This window comes from Prionailurus viverrinus, chromosome B3 (genome assembly GCF_022837055.1).
Source record: "Prionailurus viverrinus isolate Anna chromosome B3, UM_Priviv_1.0, whole genome shotgun sequence".
Taxonomy (NCBI): Eukaryota; Metazoa; Chordata; class Mammalia; order Carnivora; family Felidae; genus Prionailurus; species Prionailurus viverrinus.
The window spans coordinates 23,346,563-23,368,813 of NC_062566.1; the positions used below are offsets into that span (position 1 = coordinate 23,346,563).

At 39.5% G+C, this 22,251-nt stretch overlaps 1 protein-coding gene across 5 annotated transcripts in view; it reads right to left on the bottom strand.

The window, feature by feature from the left end:
- The window catches only part of HERC2 (HECT and RLD domain containing E3 ubiquitin protein ligase 2), a 284,479-nt gene that overhangs the window by 207,279 nt on the left and 54,949 nt on the right, over positions 1-22,251 (bottom strand). For 4 of the 5 annotated variants that reach the window (XM_047861969.1, XM_047861966.1, XM_047861967.1 and 1 more), the window contains 6 exons: positions 10,897-11,116; positions 6,944-7,044; positions 6,278-6,434; positions 4,341-4,451; positions 3,392-3,563; positions 1,283-1,456 (listed from right to left, as the gene is read on the bottom strand). In XM_047861969.1, coding sequence (XP_047717925.1) covers positions 1,283-1,456; positions 3,392-3,563; positions 4,341-4,451; positions 6,278-6,434; positions 6,944-7,044; positions 10,897-11,116 — 935 coding nt within the window. Of the gene's footprint in view, positions 1-1,282; positions 1,457-3,391; positions 3,564-4,340; positions 4,452-6,277; positions 6,435-6,943; positions 7,099-10,896; positions 11,117-22,251 lie in introns of those variants that run through there. The other variant, XM_047861970.1, reaches the window with a different exon arrangement.

A 22,251-nucleotide genomic window follows, 5' to 3' on the forward strand; every position in this document is an offset into this window, starting at 1 on the left:
ACATATCAGGTTACCATTTTTACCATAACAGGCAGAAACCTAAAAGCCTAAGCACAAGGCTGGCAGACAAGTATCCAACTGTTGGTGGGGATGAGAAGGATCAAGCTGTGTGTGAACAATTTTGTGATAATCGGCTAGTGTCCACCCACATCAGGTACATCACCACCGGTGCATGCATTTGCACGAACAAGAACAAATGTATGAGGTTGGTCATTGCAGCACTACTGGAATAGTACACTTCTGACCACACAGATTCCAACAAAAAAATCATGATACAACCATACATGGAATACTGAGTTGCATTAAAATAAAGAGAGAGGCTTTGTTTATTGATAAACTCCTTGGTACAAACTGTGTAGTGACAAAAATAAGCTACAACATGCTACCACTAATATATTCATTTCAGAGAATACTGAAGGATATATAAGAGACTAGAAAAATGAAAAGTAGCAGGTGCAAAACCAGGTGGGTGGGGGGACAGGGAAATAACATCGTCTCTGCATTTAATTTTGATTTTTGAACCATGTGAATATAATTATTTGGAAAAAAACAAATGACTATAAAATGAGATAAATACACATCCTGCTAAAAATAAAAGTTAGAAAAAACTGGATTCAAATCCAGGATTATTCTGTGTGACCCTGCCAAAATTCACTGCCACTCCAAATGGCAGTTTTCTCATCAATACAGTGGGGTAGTGTTGTGATGGTCAGATGCAACTGTGAATGTGAAGTCCTCAGGTGGCCTGCAGTGGCAGGCTCTACACACATGTAGATTAGTGTCATCAGTGCTCTGAGCAGCATCACAGACAGCCCATGTTCTGAGCTCCTAGTGTACAAAAAAATACGCTGGAATCTCCCTGAGGAAGGCAGGACAGCATGTGGTTGTTTGGATAAAGGAGAGTTCTCTGGAGCTATACCTCCTGAATCTGGAACCTGCAACACTGAATTGGGTCCTCAACCCATGTACACCTCAGCTTGCTAACCACTCACTCTGACCACTGACAATACCTTAAAATGTATACATGTTTACACTTGTACACCAGCAGAGTGTCTGGCTGGCTCAGTTAGTGGAGCATCCAACTCTTGATCCCAGGGTTGTGAGTTAAAGATCCACACTGGACGTGGACCCTACTTCCAAAAAAAAAAAAAAAAAAAAAAAAAGGCTGTAAGCCAGCTCCACCCCCAATACCAGAGAAAGTGGCACAGAATGAGAACCTACAGGTGCTAATGACTGTAGTACACACAAAGATACAAAGAATAAACACTGCTAGCGCAGGTACCTTATGAGATGTTGGCGAGCTACACAGAGGTGGCATACAGGGAGTAGCCAGGCGGTCTAAATGGGCCATGACAACAACTGCAGTTTGTTGTAAGTCAATGGCGAGCTCATTATCTTGTGGAAGAGTAAGGTATCTCAGAAAACTCTCGTTAGGGCTCAGAGGACCAGACAAAAGCTAGAGAAGAAAAGTAAACAAGCATCTTCAAAACGCTGGAAAAAATTCAAGTAACACAATTAGCCATTAACAACTCTTTATATTTTGGTATTCACAGTTGTGCATCATCTACTCCTTTTAGCCATCAGATGAGAAGTACTGCTGATGCACTGACCCTACACATCTACATATATACACACCTGCTGTAAAACTGCACACAGCAGTGCCTGCACATTTGCACATCCATCACGCATGTGCATACTCTACACAGGTCAATGACATGGTCCAGACATCCTGCAGGCTCCCCACCCCACTCCCCCCCCCCCCCCACCTGGCCCGGCCAATAGCCCTCAGAATGCAGAGGAAGCTTCCTAGGAACACAGCACTACACCTCAACCTGGCTTTACAAACTGAAAACCAAAACCTAATGCCACCCACTCTGAAGGAAACCTAATGTTACTCGGACATTAACATTAAGTAAATCTAATTCTTCTTTTTTAAAAATTGTTTATTTATTTATTTTGAGAAAAAGAGAGAATGAGAGGGGAAGAAGGGCAGAGGGAGAGGGGGAGGGGGAGAAAGTGAGGGGGGGGGAGGGAGGGAGGGAGGGAGAGGGAGAGGGAGAGGGAGAGGGAGAGAGAGAGAGAGAGAGAGAGAGAGAAAATCCCAAGCAGGCCTCAGCTGTCAGCGCAGAGCCCAAAACAGGGCTCAATCCCATGAACTGTGAGATCATGACCTGAGCCAAAATCAAGAGTCAGGACACTTAACCAACTGAGTCACTCAAGCACCCCAAATCTAATTCTTCTAAAGGCAGAAAGCCTTATTACAATTAAAGACTGCCAAGTGATAGAAAATTAACTTTATAATGGAATGGCTGTCTTCCCCCCCAAAAAAAGACCTACAAGATCAAACTTGTACTTCTAAAAAGAAGCAGTCCCAGGGGTTCAGACCCAGGACCCAGACAGGCCCTCCTCTGCTACCAGCCTTGTTTTCCTAGGACAAACACAGTGATGACTTAGGTGACACACTCCATGCAGTGCCCTGCACAAAGAAAGGGCCAAAAAGTAAGCCACTATTTTCAATGCTCTTTTTATAATATGTATTTAAAAGTGGGTATGTCAGACTTAGCTCTGTGCTGCAGTACAGCTGGTGCTCGTTGAACTGTCTTCTCCATAAACAGTATATGGAGTAACATGGAAGAGAAGGACTACCAGACTTCTCAAGGCAGGTCAAAACAAATAAACATTAACCACTAGGCAACTACACGACCTCACGGTGGAGCACATCCTCAGAACCAAACACACACTCCATCCCACACCAGCTCAGCTTCAGCAACTTGTGCCGCCTCCCCATGTTATTACTGCAAGTGCCCATAAGGACCTGCTTGACTCTCTCACTTTGTTCTTGAAATACTGTCAGAATTTTTACCCATTTTCATGCCTCTACTAACTAATTCTTTCATGGAAGTGAGCATGCCTTCTTTATATCTTCCACAGCATCTTAAACTCACTCTCCATCACAGCCAAAGCACAACATGACTGGTTACTGGGAACACACAGGTAATAATAAACCCACAAACACAAAGGGCTAAATGGCTCTAATCCAGCAGAAAGAAAACTACATGGTCAAAAAGCAGTAGAGGAATCTCTCTAAAAGTACAAGTTGATACATGTCAAGAAATACATTCTCCCTACTAAGTATACACAATCCAGAACACACACACACAGATGCCATATGCTCAAGTGATATTCCACCGCATCGAATGAAACTCACCCCATGATATCCCACACCTGTCCTACATCTGACTCACTATTGTCATCACCAAATACACACTTTCCCCTAGAGACAACTACTGCCACAGACATGCACTCTGGTTTTGTTTATAAAAGTCTAACTCTTTTAGGATAACTGAATTAAGAAAGCTACTTAAAGGCAGAGTTTTTTTATGGTACTTACGTGAGCGTCACCTTCTGTATGAGGGGCATCTTTACTGCAGATGATACTCTGGAATCTTTGCAGTAAAGGGAGAAGAGGAGCACTGGTACCCTGGGCAGACCGCTCATTGTCAGTTTCCTGCGTCCCACTGTCCCACAATTGAAGCAACAACAGGATGGCAGATAACATTTGGCTGAAAGAGAAAATATCTTTATTATCTAGTAAAACCATATTAGCTTTTATTGCCATGGACTGTCAAAAATAAAAGCAGACAGCTAAATAAAATAGAAAAAATACTTTAGATTGAAAAGGAAACTAAAATAACGCCATGAAAACAATTCTTGGCAGTAAAATCACTTAATCAATGCCAAGATTTTAGCACAACATATCCACCTTCTGAGGATAAGAAACATAAAACCAGTTAAGAAGTTCAAACAGCACTTTCTAAAGAGAATTTCTAGGACCTTAAACTAATGGAATAAAAATCATTTGAAGAAAATTAAAAAAAAAAAAAAAGGAACAGGCCTTAGACTACAAAAGTTGAACATAAAACAAAGTGAAGAGGAGCGCCTGGGTGGCTCAGTCAGTTAAGGTGCCAACTCTTGATTTTTGGCTCAGGTCACGATCTCACAATTTATGGGTTTGAGCACTACATCGGGCTCTGGACTAACGGTGCAGAGCTTGCTTGAAATTCTCTCTCCCCCTCTCTCTCTACCCTTCTCCTGCTTGCTCTCTAAAAAAATAAATAAACAAACTTTAAAAAAAAAAAAAAAAAAAAAAAAGGGAAGTGAAGAAAACCTAAGTGTACCCAGGCTTGAAAGAAGAGAAAGTCCTGGGATACAGTTCTTTGATTATAGAACACCACACATTTTTATAAACACAAATGATTCAATGAAATGCCATAAAGTGAAACAGATGTTCAGATACAGAGGTGTTCCATGAAATGCTCCCAGCCTGCAGCACCCCTTACCTCAGTGTGCCTCTCTGCACAGCCAGCTCTAACAGAATGGCCAGGGCCAGGTGCTGGTCCTGCAGGGGGATGCTTCCTGGCCCTTTGGTACCAGGCGTTCCATGAACATCTCTGAAATGACAGCAGTGGATGCAAGAACAAAGTAACATGAGAACTTAAAGACAGCATGTATATTTTTAATATTTAGAATCAAGTTTCTAAGACTTACTACTCAAATTTAATCAGAGATTTTAAAGTATACAATTAACGAGGTGCCTGAGTTAAGCATCTGACTTCAGCTCAGGTCATGATCTCCTGGCTTGTGAGTTCAAACCCCGCATCAGGCTCTGTGCTGACAGCTCAGAGCCTGGAGCCTGCTTCAGCTTCTGTCTCTGTCTCCCTCTGCCCTCCCCGACTCATGCAGTCTCTCTCTCTCTTAAATATAAATAGACATTAAAAAAATTTTAATAAAAAATATACAATTAACTTAAAAAGATATGTTTTTATTAAAAGACTTCAGATACAAAAGATGACTACATTAGAAAACACATATTCCAGTTTCCACAGCATAAAATTATTTATATCATTATTCAAATCATGAGTAGAAACATGTTTAGATATGTTTCCACTTTCAGTGAAATCTAAGGCTATTAGAGTATCAACATCCCTCTATGAAAATGGAGAAAAATCAACTTCTAAAAGCACCTGAGACTCTAGACAAAATGTCTATGCTTATTTTTATCTTTTATCAAATAAATATTTTAACTTTTCCCCAATAATAAATGACAATTCTTCTGAACCCAAGATGGAGAACTGAGGGCTTTCTGACATCAACATTATAGCTGAATATTTGAAATTACAGTTGAACCCTGAACAACACGAGTTTGAACTGCACAAATTCACTTATATGCAGATTTTTTTTCAATACAGATATTGGAAAATTTTTTGGAGATTTGCAACAATTTGAAAAAACTCACAGATGAACCATGTAGCTTAGAAATACCAAAAAATTTAAGAAAAGGGTATTATAAAAATACAGTAAATAATACATACAACATAAAATATGCATTGATCCACTGTTCATGTTATCGGTCAGGCTTCTAGTCAATATGCTATTAGTTTAGTTTGGGGAAGTAAAATGTTATATGTGGATTTTTAACTGCGTGAATGGCTGGCACCTCTACCCCCTACATTGTTCAAGGATCAACTGTAATTCAAAGCCTATTTTCAGGGCCCCCAGCCCAAAACCTTGTCACAATGCCTATATCAGCTCTCTAGGGAGCCAAACTCACAGTCTGTTAGCACAGAGACCACAGGTGTCCTTGCACATTGGAAGGGGCAGAGCAGTGACCTCTTTTGACAAAGCAAATGAGAAAAGACTCACTTCTCCTCTAATTATGTCTTTGGTGTTGAATTACGTATTAAGTATATATACTTTTTCTTTTTAAAAACCTAAAAATTTAAAGTTAACAAAAATATATAACACCCAAGACCAGAGTTCAGGGTTTTCTTTATAGAAAATGATTCACATTCAAAAATTTTTTACACTAAAAAGAATAGATTGAGGTTTAAACATTTTGATCTTGAGTAGCTGTTTAGTACCATGTTGTCTATTAAGACAACACCCATCACTCAGAATGGTAGCATCCATATTCTCACTGAAAGGCACCCAATAGATGCTCACTTAATGAATGACTGATACCCAAATCATAAATACCTGAAAAAAAATACATTACAAAAATATTTTTCATTTTTCCATCTGATTCAATATGATAGCTTCCAGGGTCTAATCAGAATATTAAAAGCAAACATGTGAAAAGCTGAAAACCAAGATCCAGAATAACAGAGCTGAGGGCAGGCTGGAGACATACACACACACCTGCTCTAAAGAGAAGGTGAGACAAGACTGAAACATGTTAGAACCATTCAGAGTTAAGATGTGAAAAGAAAGAACTCACCCTGTCACGACGGATCTAAGGAACTTGGCTGCTCTCTCTACCACCTCCAGCCACACAGAGGACACTGTGCTCTCATCAAAGAGCGAGGCCTCAGGCAGGGCTCTCAGGGCATCCAGGGACTCCTGCAATAGCTCGCTGCATAGATCCGCATCTTCACCTGGGCACACATGCATCAGAGGAGGCCATCCACTCCTCAGGCAGCACTGACAAGTAAAGCCCTCCCCACTCTCCCAGATGGTCCTCCAACCCCTCTGTGTGAGAAGATACCACTGTCACATTTTCAATCCCTCACTTTCCTCTCAATGAGTTACTCCAAGAACTCAAGAAATTAAAACTTAATACAGGTGCCCCAAAGTCAGTTCTTTATGTTATGACTCTCTCATGAGCAATTCTAACTTCTTGTTCTCCTAGAAAATAAATCAGCACTGATGTACTAACAGTGGTTTACCTGCGATATAAACACATACACACTTTTTTATTTTTTATTTTTTTAAATAACAGACCTGAAAAGTCAAATAGACTGAAGCCTCTCATTCTACAAACAAGAAAAATGAGGCACACAGACTATATGGGATCAGCCCAAGGGCATGTGGTGGCAGAACTGAGAAGAGAACCCAAGTCTCCTGATGTGGTGAGGAAACCGAACGACACTCTGGGCCCACATACCTGATCGCCACGCCCTGCGTAAAAAGGCAAAGGCAAAGGAGAGAGCTGCTCGGGATCCGACTCTCGCAAGTCCTTCCACTCCTTTGCCTGTTGGTCGGGAACTGCGGACAACACACATGGGAGTTGTGATAACTGGTCAGAGGACTGTGCAAATACTAAAATAAAATAAATAATATGGAAGGATTTGTACCAAAATGTGATCACTGAATTTCTTTAGACAGCAGGATCACAAGTGACTTTTAGTTTCATATTTAAAAACTTTTACCAAATGTCCTTTGTAAAGGAAGTTCCCTCTTTAAGGAAGAAAAAAAAAAGGCATTTACAGAGAATTTTAAATGACTTGCAGAAATTCTCACAAAATAATCTCAGAGAGCTGATATTATTAGTCAGGGAGACACACATGGTAAACAGAAAATAAACATATAAATACATAAATGGAGAGATTAAAGCTCAATCTTTCTTTGCTACAAGCAAAGAAAAGGCAGGTGAGGGCGTTGAGAGAACAATACGACAAAGTCCTGGGACTGCACCTAGGGCTATGGAATCTGTATTTGCTTTGGCCCCTTTTAGGTCTATGTGCTGACCAGGAGTAGAGACTCTATGTACCTGTCCTATTCTCTTTCACCCTCATCTTGCTGAGTTTATCCTCTCCTGAATTTAGTGCTTATCATTCTCACATGTCTTTTTTAAGCTTTTTACTACTTCTGTATGTAAATTTAACAAGATATGCATATTTTTTAAAGTTATACAAATAGTATACCATGATATTCTAAAAAAAAAAAACTAGAATACAAAAAAAGTGTACAATATAAACTCAATCATGCAACTTTATACGGCTGAATATTTCTACTATGTGTTATATTTTTCAAACTTACTATAATATTCTTTCACAATCAGGGGGAAATGCTATGAAAAATAGGTAATGATATGGAATGACCTTCCCAAGATACAATGTCAAGTAAAATTAGCAGTGAAGAACGTGTGGATCCCAGAGAGGCAGCTAGTATGCACATTCTGTGAATCCTGAGCTCTATAAGGGAAACTCATGAGGAGACACAAGAAACTGTAATTAGTGGCTGCCTCTAATGAGGGGACTGGGTGCCTAGGAGACAGGATTAAGGAGATTTAAACTTTATTTCTGAATGAGAAATATAAATATTACAAGATACATATGTATAATAATACACGTGGTCTTTAAAACGGGAAGTACACATGCTAAGTCTATTCTCCCTCTGGGAGAAAATTGCTCCAGGAAAAGCATGAAACTGGGGCTCCCCTCAGGTAATCATAATGGCCCCTGAGAAAGTGCCCAACAGTCCTCAATCTGCACAGTTTAAAAACTGCTAAATCTTCAATAAGTCACTCTCTATTTTACAGATACTCAAGGAAAAAAAAAAGCAAATAGCTTAGACCCACTCCCATCCACACCAGTCAAAAATCCAACCCATTGCTAATTCCACAAAAAAAGGTAAAATCCACCACTATTCAGTAAATTGAGAAATGAGGAAATCTACAAAAATTTAGAAGATATCATGACACATCTAACAGACTGGCTAAAACAAAGCAGCAACAAATTCAAACGCTGACAAGGCTATGGAGAAACTAAATCATTCATACATAGTTGATGAGACTATACAATTACACAGCTATTTTGGAAAGAGCGCAGCAATGACCTACAAACCTAAACATAAGACCCAACAATTGAACTCCAGGGCATTTATTCCAAAAAAATGAAACTGAGGTTCACACAAAAACCTGTCCACAAATATTCACAGCAGCTTTAATTCATAAAACTCAAAAACTGTAAATAACTTATGTCCTTCACTGGATGGTTAAACCAAATGAGGCACATCCATGTCACAGAATTTTACTATGCAATGATGATACATACAATTACTTGAAAGAATCTCAACGAGGTAACCCTGATTGAAAAAAGCCAAGGTTACATAATAGACATGAAGAACACATTAGTGGCTGAAAGAGGATAAGGCAAAGGGGAGGGAAAAGGAAGTGAATGTGGCTATAAAAAGCTCCTTGTCCTGTACTCTAACTGTGGCAATAGTGAGAGAAATCCAAACCTGTGATAAAATTGTATGGAAACACAATGGACACATGCATGCACTGAGAACATGTAAAGAACTGAGTTGAAAACATGTAAAACTGAGGAAATATGAGTAAGAGAAGTAAACTGTATCAAAGTCAATATCCTCATTGTGATAGTATACCGCAGTTTTGCAAGTAGCTACCACTGGGGGGAAGTAGATGAAGGGTATAAGGAATCTGTACTATTTCTTACAACTCCATGTGAACCCATAATTATCTCAAAATATGTATTTTTTTTAATTTTAGGAATTTGCTTGCTTCAGTGAAAGACAGATTTCAATTAACCCACCAACTCTTATGTCACCACAAAGGAAAAAGCACAAAGAAAAATCAGTTGGGGTCTAAGACACTTCTGCATCTTAGAGAATTCATTTTCATTCAACAAACACACAGGAACACTTAAAAGGCTTAGAATCTATCATCCCCATATGCAGAACCCCTCCCTGATCAATGATCACTACAAAGACCACTCACTCTCCAGCCAAGAAAGAAAGAACTGTGCTGCTGGTTATCATCACATGGGCAGGAATCCTCCTCTGTCACTTGGTTTAATTTATCTTAAAACTACTATCAAATATAGGACATGTAATGTGGTTTCAACTAGATTTAAAAGGAAAAATACATGAAACATGATACATTTAGCAATTCTTGTCTCCCGGTAGCAAAATAAGGTTTCCCCCCGTTTCTTTCTGCCCCTGTACATTCCATGTGCTCTCTAGGGAATAAAAATCAGTATTACAATCAAATAAAACCAATTCTTTTTACTACATAAAATATGAGTTAAATCTGGAAATCTTTTAGTCGATGCTTCTGAGAACAAAAGTGTGGTAGAAAGCTACATTTTGGGAAAAGAAAACTCTACACAAGCCTTAAGCATTCTAGTTACATCTGAGAACAATCTGCTGATGTACACCAGTATATTAAAAATCATATATCTGAAACATCTCTTATAATAAAAGAATAAGATGGGGCACCTGGGTGGTTCAGTCAGTTAAGCAACCGACTTTGGCTCAGGTCATGATCTCATGTTTCACAAGTTGGAGCCCTGCGTCGGGTTCTGTGGTGACAGCTCAGAGCCTGGAGCCTGCTTCGGATTCTGGGTCTCCCCCTCTCTCTGCCCCTCCCTGCTTGTGCTCACTCTCTCTCTCTCTCTCCCTCTCTCAAAAATAAATAAACATTAAAAAAAATTTTTGAAGAGTTAAAGAATAAGAAAATCACATTAGGAAGAAAAAACTGAAGCATCTAAACTAGCTAGGCACTAAATATTATGATCTGAGTATTCCCTATCCAAAAGCAAAATAAAACAAAACAAAAACAATATAATGTTCAGGCCCCATTTTCAAAAATCTAGATATGCTTATCTACACCTACACTGGCTTCCACAGTTACTGACAGAAAAGCATTTTAAAATAATGGCACAGGGGCTCCTGGGTGGCTCAGCCGGTTAAATGCCCAACTTTGGTTCAGGTCATGATCTCACAGTTCACAAGTTCAAGCCACTCATTGGCCTCTGTGCTGACAGCCCAGAGCCTGGAGCCTGCTTCAAATTCTGCGTCTCTCTCTCTCTCTGCTCCTCCCCCGCTCATGCTCTGTCTCTCTCTCTCTCAAAACAAATAAACATTAAAAAAATTTTTTTAATAAATAAATTAAATAATGGCACAGATTAAGAAGCATAGTCTGTTACTCTCAGCAAATTAGCAAAGCCATTCTCCAGATTATATGAAACATACAAAAAGGGAAAGCAAGAATGGAAGGGACTATATTGAAACTTGTACTTAAACTTCCTCAACCAAACAGCCTACATTTTATATTTAGCTGGTATCAGGATTCCTTCTTCATTATATTATTACCTTTTTTTGTCCACAGGAGGCAAAGAAATACTGCTGCTTTTCCACTTAACTTTGACATTCTCTTGGAAAACAGTTCTATTCAAGGCAATGAAATATCGTTCCAAGATGACCAGCCTCTGCTTGAGTCTCAGGGCTGAAAGGGTGGTAGTGGCTGACTGGATGGCCAGAGCTTGCTGCTCTTTAACCAACACAGAAAGACATTCCTTCAATTCATTCACATCTAGAAAACAAGAAGAAAATACCCAGCCTCTCAATATCTTGCTCATAGTTTGTTATAAAGATGATAAAGTGAATGGTAACAATAATATATAACACTTGAATACTTAGTATGTGCCAAAATGGTTTTAAGCACCTTACACCTATTAAGTACCTCTCAGTCACCATCAAGAGGTAGTATTGTACATGTATTTTGAGGAGGAAACTGAGGTACAGAGAATTTGTGCAAGGTGACCCAAAGGATTACAGCATATGAGACAGACCATTCTTAGCCACCATGGTATGCTGCCTCTCTGAAACACTAAATAAAAGTTTTTAACATAAAATTATAAAGTCAGTACTTAGCAGCATATTTCCTACAGAGAAAAAATCTATCCATTATATTCATGCTGTATAACCAAATTCAAAGTATACATGTTTCAATAAAATTGCCCAGCATAGAGGCACCTGGGTGGCTCAGCCAGTTAACCATCTGACTCTTATTTTTTTTTAACTTTTATTTATTTTTGAGAGACAGAGAGAGAGCATGAATGGGAGAGGAGCAGAGAGAGAGGGAGACACAGAATCCAAAGCAGGCACTAGGCTCTGAGCTGTCAGCACAGAGCCCCACATGGGGCTTGAACCCACGAACTGTGAAATCATGACCTAGGATGCTTAACCGACTGACCCACCCAGGTGCCCCAGTGTCTAACTCATCATTTCGGCTCAGGTCATGATATCACCATCATGAGCTTGAGCCCTGCACAAGGCTCTGCACTGGGCATGAAGCCTGCTTAAGATTCTCTCTCTCCCTCTTCTTCTTCCCTCCTCCACTCATGCTCTCACTCTCTCAAAGAAAAAAAGAAAAGAAAAGAAAAGAACAGAAAAGGAAAGGAAAGGAAAGGAAAGGAAAGGAAAGGAAAGGAAGGAAGAAAACTGCACAGCATATATGACTCATGAAAGGTAATATATTTATTGGAATATTTCAGGGAAAAATAAAGTAATTACAGTTGACCCTTACAGAACACAGTTTTAAACTACATGGGTCCACTTATACCCACATTTTTTTCAATAAATATATTGGAAAATTTTATGGAGATTTGCAACAATTTTTTTTAAAACTTACAGACAAATCACAAATAGGAAAAATCTCAATTAATATTCAAATTTCAAATATGAAAAAATTAATGTTAGATTTGTCATGAATGCATAAAATGTATGTAGCTACTAGTTTATTTTATCATTTTTTACTATAAAATATAAACAAATCTATTATAAAGTTAAAATTTATCAACACTTACACACAAAAATACAGTCCCTACATGGTGCCATTCACAGTCGAAAGAAATGTAAACAAATCTAAAGATTCAGTATTAAATCATAACAGCATAAAATTAACAACAGTACAGACTTACTGTAATGTCTACTGTAATAATTTCATAACCACCTCCTGTTGCTACTGCAGTGAGCTCAAGTGTTCCGAATATCCACTTAAAATGCCAAAAAGATGTTAATCATCTCCACATGAGCAGTTCATCTCTCTACTAAATTGCATACTGCAGTAAAAAGTGATCTCTAGTAGTTCTCTTGCATACTTTCAATGTGTTTAGTGCAATACCGTAAACCTTGAATAACACCATGGGACCCATAAATAGTGTCACTTATGATGCTGGAAGTGCTCCCAAGAAGCAGAGAAAAGTCATGACATTACTAGAAAAGGTTGAACTGTTTGATATGGACCATAGGTTGAGGTCTGCAGCTGTGGCTGCCTGCCATTTCAAGATAAATGAATCAAGTATAAAAACCAATGTGAAAAAAAGAAAAGGAAATTCATAAAGCTGACACAGCAGCTACACTACTAGCAAACACAAAAACATTGCACTTTATCGAAATACCTTTTATCTAGTACTAAAAAGACAGCTTTTATATGGGTGCAGGATTGCTATAGAAAGGCATACCTATAGAGACATTAAAGTGATTTGAGAAAAAGCGAAGTCATTATATGACAACTTAAAGCAAAAAGAAGGTAAAGATCAACATCTGGAGAATTTAATGCCAGTAAATGACAGTTTGGGAATTTTAGAAAGAAGTTTAGCTTAAAAAACGTCAAGATAACAGGAGAAGCAGCTTCTGCTAACCAAGAGGAAGCATACAAGTTTCCAGATGCCATTCAGAGTGTCACTGAAGAGAAGAAAATCTGCCTGAACACGTTTTTTATTGCAGATGCAAGTGCTCTATTCTGGAAAAAAAGAAAATACCACAAACAGCATTTATTACTAAAGAAGAGAACTGAGCACCAGGATTTAAGGCAGGCAGGGATAGACAAATACAGTCAGGCTTATGATCAGGACTGCCCTTAACTATAAAACTGCTAATACCCAAGCCTTGAAACGCAAATATAAACACCAGCTGCCAGTCTTCTGGTTGTCCAACAAGAAGGGCTGGACAAGAACCCTTTTTCTGGATGGGTTCCATCAATGCTTTGTCCCTGATGTCAGGAAGTACCTTATCAAACAGGGACTACCCTTTAAAGTTCTTTTATATATATATATATATATAAAATTTATTGTCAACCTGCTTTCCATACAACACCCAGTGCTCATCCCAACAGGTGCCCTCCTCAATGCCCATACCACTTTCCCCTCCCTCCCACCCCCCATCAACCCTCAGTTTATTCTCAGTTTTTAAGAGTCTTATGGTTTGCCTCCTTCCCTCTCTGTTTTTTTTCCTTCCCTTCCCCCATAGTCTTCTGTTAAGTTTCTCAGGATCCACAAAAGAGTGAAAACATACGGTATCTGTCTTTCTGTATGACTTATTTCACTTAGCATAACACTCTCCAGTTCCATCCATGTTGCTACAAAAGGCCAGATTTTCATTCTTTCTCATTGCCAAGTGGTATTCCATTGTGTATATAAACCACAAATTCTTTATCCATTCATCAGTTGATGGACATTTAGGCTCTTTCCATAATTTGGCTATTATTGAAAGTGCTGCTATAAACATTGGGATACAAGTGCCCCCACGCATCAGCACTCTTGTATCCCGTGGGTAAATTCCTAGCAGTGCTGTTTCTGGGTCATAGGGTAGATCTATTTTTAATTTTTTGAGGAACCTCCACACTGTTTTCCAGAGCGGCTGCACCAGTTTGCATTCCCACCAACAGTGCAAGAGGGTTCCTGTTTCTCCACATCCTCGCCAGCATCTATAGTCTCCTGATTTGTTCCTTATAGCTACTCTGACTGGCATGAGGCGGTATCTGAGTGCGGTTTTGATTTGCATTTCCCTGATGAGGAGTGACATTGAGCATCTTTTCATGTGCCTGTTGGCCATCTGGATGTCTTCTTCAGAAAAGTGTCTCTTCATGTTTTCTGCCCATTTCTTCACTGGATTATTTGTTTTTTGGGTGTGGAGTTTAGTGAGTTCTTTACAGATTTTGGATACTAGCCCTTTGTCCCATATGTCCTCTGCAAATATCTTTTCCCATTCCGTCAGTTGCCTTTTAGTTTTGTTGATTGTTTCCTTTGCAGTGCAGAAGCTTTTTATCTTCATGAGGTCCCAATAGTTCATATTTGCTTTTAATTCCCTTGCCTTTGGAGATGTGTCAAGTAAGAAATTGCTGTGGCTGAGGTCAGAGAGGTATTTTCCTGCTTTCTCCTCTAGGGTTTTGATGGTTTCCTGTCTCACATTCAGGTCCTTCATCTATTTTGAGTTTATTTTTGAGAATGGTGTAAGAAAGTGGTCTGGTTTCATTCTTCGGCATGTTGCTGTCCAGTTCTCCCAGCACCATTTGTTAAAGAGACTGTCTTTTTTTGATTGGATGTTCTTCCCTGCTTTGTCAAAGATTAGTTGGCCATACTTTTGTGGATCCAGTTCTGGAGTCTCTATTCTATTCCATTGGTCTGTGTGTCTGTTTTTGTGCCAATACCATGCTGTCCTGATGACTGCAGCTTTGTAGTAGAGGCTACAGTTTGGGATTGTGATGCCTCCCGCTTTGGTCGTCGTCTTCTTCAATATTACTTTGGCTATTCGGGGTCTTTTGTGGTTCCACACAAATTTTAGGATTGCTTGTTCTAGCTTCAGGAAGAATGCTGGTGCAATTTTGATTGGGATTGCATTGAATGTGTAGATAGCTTTGGGTAGTATTGACATTTTAGCAATATTTATTCTTCCAATCCATGAGCATGGAATGTTTTTCCATTTCCTTGTATCTTCTTCGATTTCCTTCATAAGGCTTTCTATAGTTTTCAGCACACAGATCTTTTACATCTTTGGTTAGGTTTATTCCTAGGTATTTTATGATTCTTGGTGCAATTGTGAATGGGGTCAGTTTCTTTGGCTTTCTGTTGCTTCATTATTAGTGTATAAGAATGCAGCTGATTTCTGTACATTAATTTTGCATCCTGTGACTTTGCTGAATTCATGTATCAGTTCTAGAAGACTTTTGGTGGAGTCTGTCGGGTTTTCCATGTATAATATCATGTCATCTGCAAAAAGCAAAAGCTTGACTTCATCTTTGCCAATTTTGATGCCTTTGATTTCCTTTTGTTGTCTGATTGCTGATGCTAGCACTTCCAACACTATGTGAAACAGCAGCGGTGAGAGTGGACATCCCTGTCGTGTTCCTGGTCTCGGGGGGAAAGCTGTCAGTTTTTCCCCATTGAGGATGATGTTAGCTGTGGGCTTTTCATAAATGGCTTTTATGATGTTTAAGTATATTCCTTCTATGCCGACTTTCTTGAGGGTTTTTATTAAGAAAGGATGCTGAACTTGGTCAAATGCTTTTTCTGCATCGATTGACAGGATCATATGGTTCTTATCTTTTCTTTTATTAATGTGATGTATCACGTTGATTGATTTGTGAGTGTTGAACCAGTCCTGCAGCCCAGGAATGAATCCCACTTGATCATGGTGAATAATTCTTTTTATATGCTGTTGAATTCGATTTGCTAGTATCTGATTGAGAATTTTTGCGTCCATATTCATCAGGGATATTGGCCTGTAGTTCTCTTTTTTTGCTGGGTCTCTGTCTGGTTTGGGAATCAAAGTAATGCTGGCTTCATAGAATGAGTCTGGAAGTTTTCCTTCCCTTTCTATTTTTTGGAACAGCTTGAGAAGGATAGGTATTACCTCTGCTGTAAATGTTTGGTAGAATTCCCCTGGGAAGCCATCTGGTCCTGGGCTCTTATTTGTTGGGAGGTTTTTGATAACTGATTCAATTTTTTCGCTGGTTATGGGTCTGTTCAAGTTTTCTATTTCTTCCTGTTTGAGTTTTGGAAGTGTGTGGGTGCTTAGGAATGTGTCCATTTCTTCCAGGTTGTCCAGTTTGTTGGCATATAATTTTTCATAGTATTCCCTGATAATTGCTTGCATTTCTGAGGGATTGGTTGTACTAATTCCATTTGCATTCATGACTTTATCTATTTGGGTCCTCTCCCTTTTCTTTGTGAGAAGCCTGGCTAGAGGTTTATCAATTTTGTTTATTTTTTCAAAAAAAAACAACTCGTGGTTTCATTGATCTGCTCTACAGTTTTTTTTTAGATTCTATATTGTTTATTTCTGCTCTGATCTTTATTATTTCTCTTCTTCTGCTGGGTTTGGGGTGTCTTTGCTGTTCTGCTTCTATTTCCTTTAGGTGTGCTGTTAGATTTTGTATTTGGGATTTTGTTTCTTGAGATAGGCCTGGATTGCAATGTATCTTCCTCTCAGGACTGCCTTTGCTGCATCCCAAAGCGTTTGGACTGTTGTATTTTCATTTTGATTTGTTTCCATATATTTTTAAATTTCTTCTCTAAGTGCCTGGTTGACCCATTCATTCTTTAGTCGGGTGTTCTTTAACCTCCATGCTTTTGGAGGTTTTCCAGGCTTTTTCCTGTGGTTGATTTCAACTTTCATAGCACTGTGGTCTGAAAGTGTGCATGGTATGATCTCACTTCTTGTATACTTATGAAGGGCTGTTTTGTGACCCAGTCAGTATGTGATCTATCTTGGAGAATGTTCCATGCGCACTCGAGAAGAAAGTATATTCTGTTGCTTTGGGATGCAGAGTTCTAAATATATCTGTCAAGTCCATCTGATCCAATGTATCATTCAGGACCCTTGTTTCTTTATTGATCCTGTGTCTACATGATCTCTCCATTCCTGTAAGTGGGGTATTAAAGTCCCCTGCAATTACCACATTCTTATCAATAAGGTTGCTTATGTTTGTGATTAACTGTTTTATATATTTGGGGGCTCCCGTATTCGGCGCGTAGACATTTATAATCGTTAGTTCTTCCTGATGGATAGACCCTGTAATTATATAATGCCCTTCTTCATCTCTTGTTACAGCCTTAAATTTAAAGTCTAGTTTGTCTGATATAAGTATGGCCACTCCAGCTTTCTTTTGACTTCCAGTAGCATGATAGATAGTTCTCCATCCCCTCACTTTCAATCTGAAGGTGTCCTCAGGTCTAAAATGAGTCTCTTGTAGACAGAGAATAGATGGGTCTTGTTTCATTGTCCATTCTGATACCCTGTGTCTTTTGGTTGGAGCATTTAGTCCATTTACATTCAGTGTTGTTATTGAAAGATACGGGTTTAGAGTCATTGTGATGTGTGTGGGTTTCATGCTTGCAGTGATGTCTCTGGTACTTTGTGGTCTTTGCAACATTTCACTCACAGAATCCCCCTTAGGATCTCTTGTAGGGCTGGTTTAGTGGTGATGAATTCCTTCAGTTTTTGTTTGTTTGGGAATACCTTTATCTGTCCTTCTATTCTGAATGACAGACTTGCTGGATAAAGGATTCTTGGCTGCATATTTTTTTCTGTTCTTCACATAGAAGACTTCCTGCCATTCCTTTCTGGCCTGCCAAGTTTCAGTAGATAGGTCTGCTACTACCCTTATCTGTCTACCTTTGTCTTAGGGCCTGTTTATCCCTACCTGCTTTCAGAATTTTCTCTTTATCCTTGTATTGTGCCAGTTTCACTATGATATGTTGTGTAGAAGATCGATTCAAATCACGTCTGAAGGGAGTTCTCTGTGCCTCTTGGATTTCAATGCCTTTTTCCTTCCCCAGATCAGGGAAGTTCTCAGCTACGATTTGCTCAAGCACACCTTCAGCCCCCTTCTCTCTCTCTTCTTCTTCTAGAATTCCTATGATACAGATATTGTTCCATTTGACTGCATCACTTGGTTCTCTAATTCTGCCCTCATACTCCTGGATTTTTTTTATCTTTTTCTCAGCTTCCTCTTTTTCCATAATTTTATCTTCTAATTCACCTATTCTCTCCTCTGCCTCTTCAATCTGAGCTGTGGTCACCTCCATTTTATTTTGCACCTCATTTATAACATTTTTTAGTTCCTCATGACTATTTCTTAGTCCCTTGATCTCTGTAGCAATAGATTCTCTGCTGTCCTCTATGCTTTTTCCAAGCCCAGCGAGTAATTTTATGACCATTATTCTAAATTCTTGTTCAGTTATATTGCTTAAATCAGTTTGATCAATTCGTTAGCTGTCACTACTTCCTGGAGTTTCCTTTGAGGAGAATTCCATTTCATCATTTTGGGTAGTCCCAGTGGTAGCTCCGAACTGCAGGGCACTTCCCCTGTGCTGTCTGGAGAAACGTGTGTTGGTGGGCAGGGTCGCAGTCAGACCTGATGTCTGCCCCCAGCCCACCGCTGGGGCCACAGTCAGACTGGTGTGTACCTTATCTTCCCTTCTCCCAGGGGCAGGACTCACTGTGGAGTGGTGTGGCTCCTGTCTGGGCTGCTTCCACACTGCCAGGCTTGTGGTGCTGCTTCGATGGGATCTGGCCAAGGGCATATTAGCAAGGGTGCATCCGCAAGGTGCACAGAGGTGGGAGGGGCAGACTTAGCTAGCTTTGTCCTTGGTGGTCCCCTGAGCCCTGCAGCACTGGGAGGGAGGCAGGCCCACTGGAGGGATGGATCCACAGAAGCACAGCTTTGGGCATTTGCACAGTGCCAGCAAGTTCAGCGACGGGAATGGGTTCCCATTGGAATTTTGGCTGGGGGATGGGAGAGAGAAATGGCGTGTGCCAGCGCCTTTTCTCCCCCACGGAACTCTGTCCCTCCAGCGCTCAACAACCCTCCCTCCCGGCGTCCTCTCACCCTCCCAGCTCTCAGAGAGCAGAGCTGTTGACTTTTAACATTCCAGATGTTAAGTCCCGCTGGTTGCCAGAACTCAGAGAGTCTGGCCCCTCCGCTTCTGCAAGCCAGACTTCAGGGGCTCTGCCTTGTCTGGCGGGCTGCCCCTCCACTGCCCGGCTCCCACCACCTCTCTGTCCTTCCTACCCTCTTCCGTGGGCCTCTTGTCTACGCTTGGCTCTGTACAGTCCATTCTGCTAGTCTCCCGGTGGTTTTCTTGGTTATTTAGGCAGATGTGGGTGGATTCTAAGTGATCAGCAGGACGAGGTGAGCCCAACATCCTCCTACACCACCATCTTCCTGTTCCCCTCTAAAGTTCTTTTGATATTGAACAATGCCCCTGGCCATGTAGAACCCCTTGAGTTTAACACTGAAGGTGTCCTCAAAGTGGTGTTCTTGCCTCCAAACACAATGTCTCTAATTCAGCCTCTAGATCAGGGAGTCATAAGGACCTTTAAGGCTCATTACACACAGTACTCTGTGGAAGGGATCACTAACACTGTGGAAGAGAATCCTGATAGGACATCATGAAAGTCTGGAAGGATTACACCACTGAAGATGCCATTGCTGTTATAGAAAAAGCTATAAACACCATCAAGCCTGAAACAAATCTCCTGTTGGAGAAAACTGTGTCCAGATTTTGTGCATGACTTCATGGGATTTATGACAGAGACAATCAAAGAAATCAAGAAAGAGGCTGTGGATAAGGCAAAAGGGTGAGGAGTAAAGGGTTTCAAGATATGGATCCTGGAGAAATTCAAGAGGTAACAGACACCACACCAGAGGAATTAACAGATGATAATGTAATGAAGATAAGTGATTCCCAATCAGTGCAAGCAAGACAATGAAGAAGATGTAGAAGCAATGCCAGAAAAAAAGTGACATTACACAACTTTGCAGAAGGGTTCCAATTATTCAAAAACAGTTTTGACTTCTTTTATAATGTGGACCCTTTTATGATATGGGCAATGAAACTAAAGCAAACAGTAGAAGAAGGGTTGGTACATATAGAAACATTTTCAGAGAAATGAAAAGGCAAAAAAGTCTGAAATTACAATGTATTCCCATAAAGTTACATTGAATGTGCCTGCCTCTCCTGCCTCCCCTTCTACCTCCTCCAATTCTTCTGCCTCCACCACCCCTGAGGCAGACAGACCAACCCCTCCTCTTCTTCCTCCTCCTCAGCCTACACAACATTAGGACAATAATGAATACCTTTATGATAATTCACCTCCAATTAATGAATAATCATGCCATAAAGTTAATAAAGTTATCTGATGTATATGTGTGAGTGCCGTTGTGTGAAAATCTAATAACTGTACAGCAAGAACTGTAGAAGACATTTTTATGTTGTCATCATCACCATCAACATCATCATCATAAGTATTCAACATTTAGAACGTCGTGTGCAACTTATATGGAAGTAGATAGCCTACCCTTATAGAGGCATAAAGTGATATTTAATATAAAATTAATAATGTGTTAGTTTCCTTGCTGTTTTATAACTTTCCTTTCAAAGAATTACATTACTGTACAGTATGCACCCCTCTGTCTCTCACTCTCATAATTGGAGAAAATGTATATCAGCCTATCATCACAGGTAAGTGGTTTTCTAAAAACTTTTAACAATGTTTCCAATATTGCATTACAAATATGACTGTAATAGAGTATGCTATAAAAATCTTATAACAATCCATTCATTAGCGTATAGGTGAGGCTACCATGAAGCAATTGTATCAATTACACTAGGCTACCATAAAGCAATCACATTGCTGCTTCTTTGTTATGGATTCATGAATCATTATACCTGTAAATAAATAGGAATTTCTTTTTCACAGTATCTTTTCATTTTTACTATCCAGCATTTATAATATGTATATCTAGTGCATATCATATAAGACAATATCGAAATATTATTGACAATTCATCTTGAAAACAGACCATGTAAACTTACTGCATCAATACACTACAGTCCTATAAATGTTTTTTTCTTTTTCTTATGATCTTCATAACATTCTCTTTTCCCTACCTTACTTTACCATAAAAATACAGTATATGATACATATAAAAAAAATACACGTTAATTGACTGCTTATGTTTCCAGTTCCAGTCCACAATAGGCTATTAATAGTGAAGTTTGGGGGAAATCAAAAGCTATATGAAGATTTCTGACTGGATGGGGATTAGTGCTCCAATCCTCACATTGTTCAAAGACCAACTATAGTAAAATGTGTGATAGGTAAGTGGTATTTCCATTATACTGCTCTATTATATTATGTATGTCTGAATTTTCCACAATTAAGGAGCTTTTTTTTAAGTACCTAGAAGACAACTGCATGAATGAAAATAATTCAAAGGATTCTGATCTCCCAACTAAACATAACACTGCCTTAAGCTGAGCAGTAAATTAAATTCCCTTCTGCAAATTCCCTACACCAGTAAAGCTTCCAGTGTTGGCAAGAGCAGGAGTATCCTGTGTATGTTGTCTCTAATGATTATTAGCCATGAGGCCACTACCTTCATCAGCCTGGCAGCTTCAGATCCTGGGAGCCAACAGCCACATTCCTACTAAATTTCTCTGTTGGCCTCTGGGACAACATCCAGTAAACTAACATTGACAATATAGGAGTTCCAGAAGAAAGAGAAAGAGAAGGGGACAGAAAACTTCTTTGAAAAAATAACATCCGAATACTTCCCTAATCTAACAAAGGAAAAGACATCAAGATCCAGGAAGCCCAGAGAGTTCCAAATAAGACAACTCAAAGAAACCCACACTAAAATCACATTGTAACTAAATTAAAATGCCTAAATTAAAAACAAAAAGAATCTTAAAAGCAGCAAGAAAAAAACAACTTGTTGCATAGAAGGAACCCTCAGAAGATATTCCAGCAGAAATTTTGCAGGCCAGAAAAGACTGGCATGATATATTCAAAGTGCTGAAAGAAAATAACTTCCAACCAAGAATACTGTACCCAACAAAGTTATACAGAACTGAAAAAGAGATAATTTTCTAGACA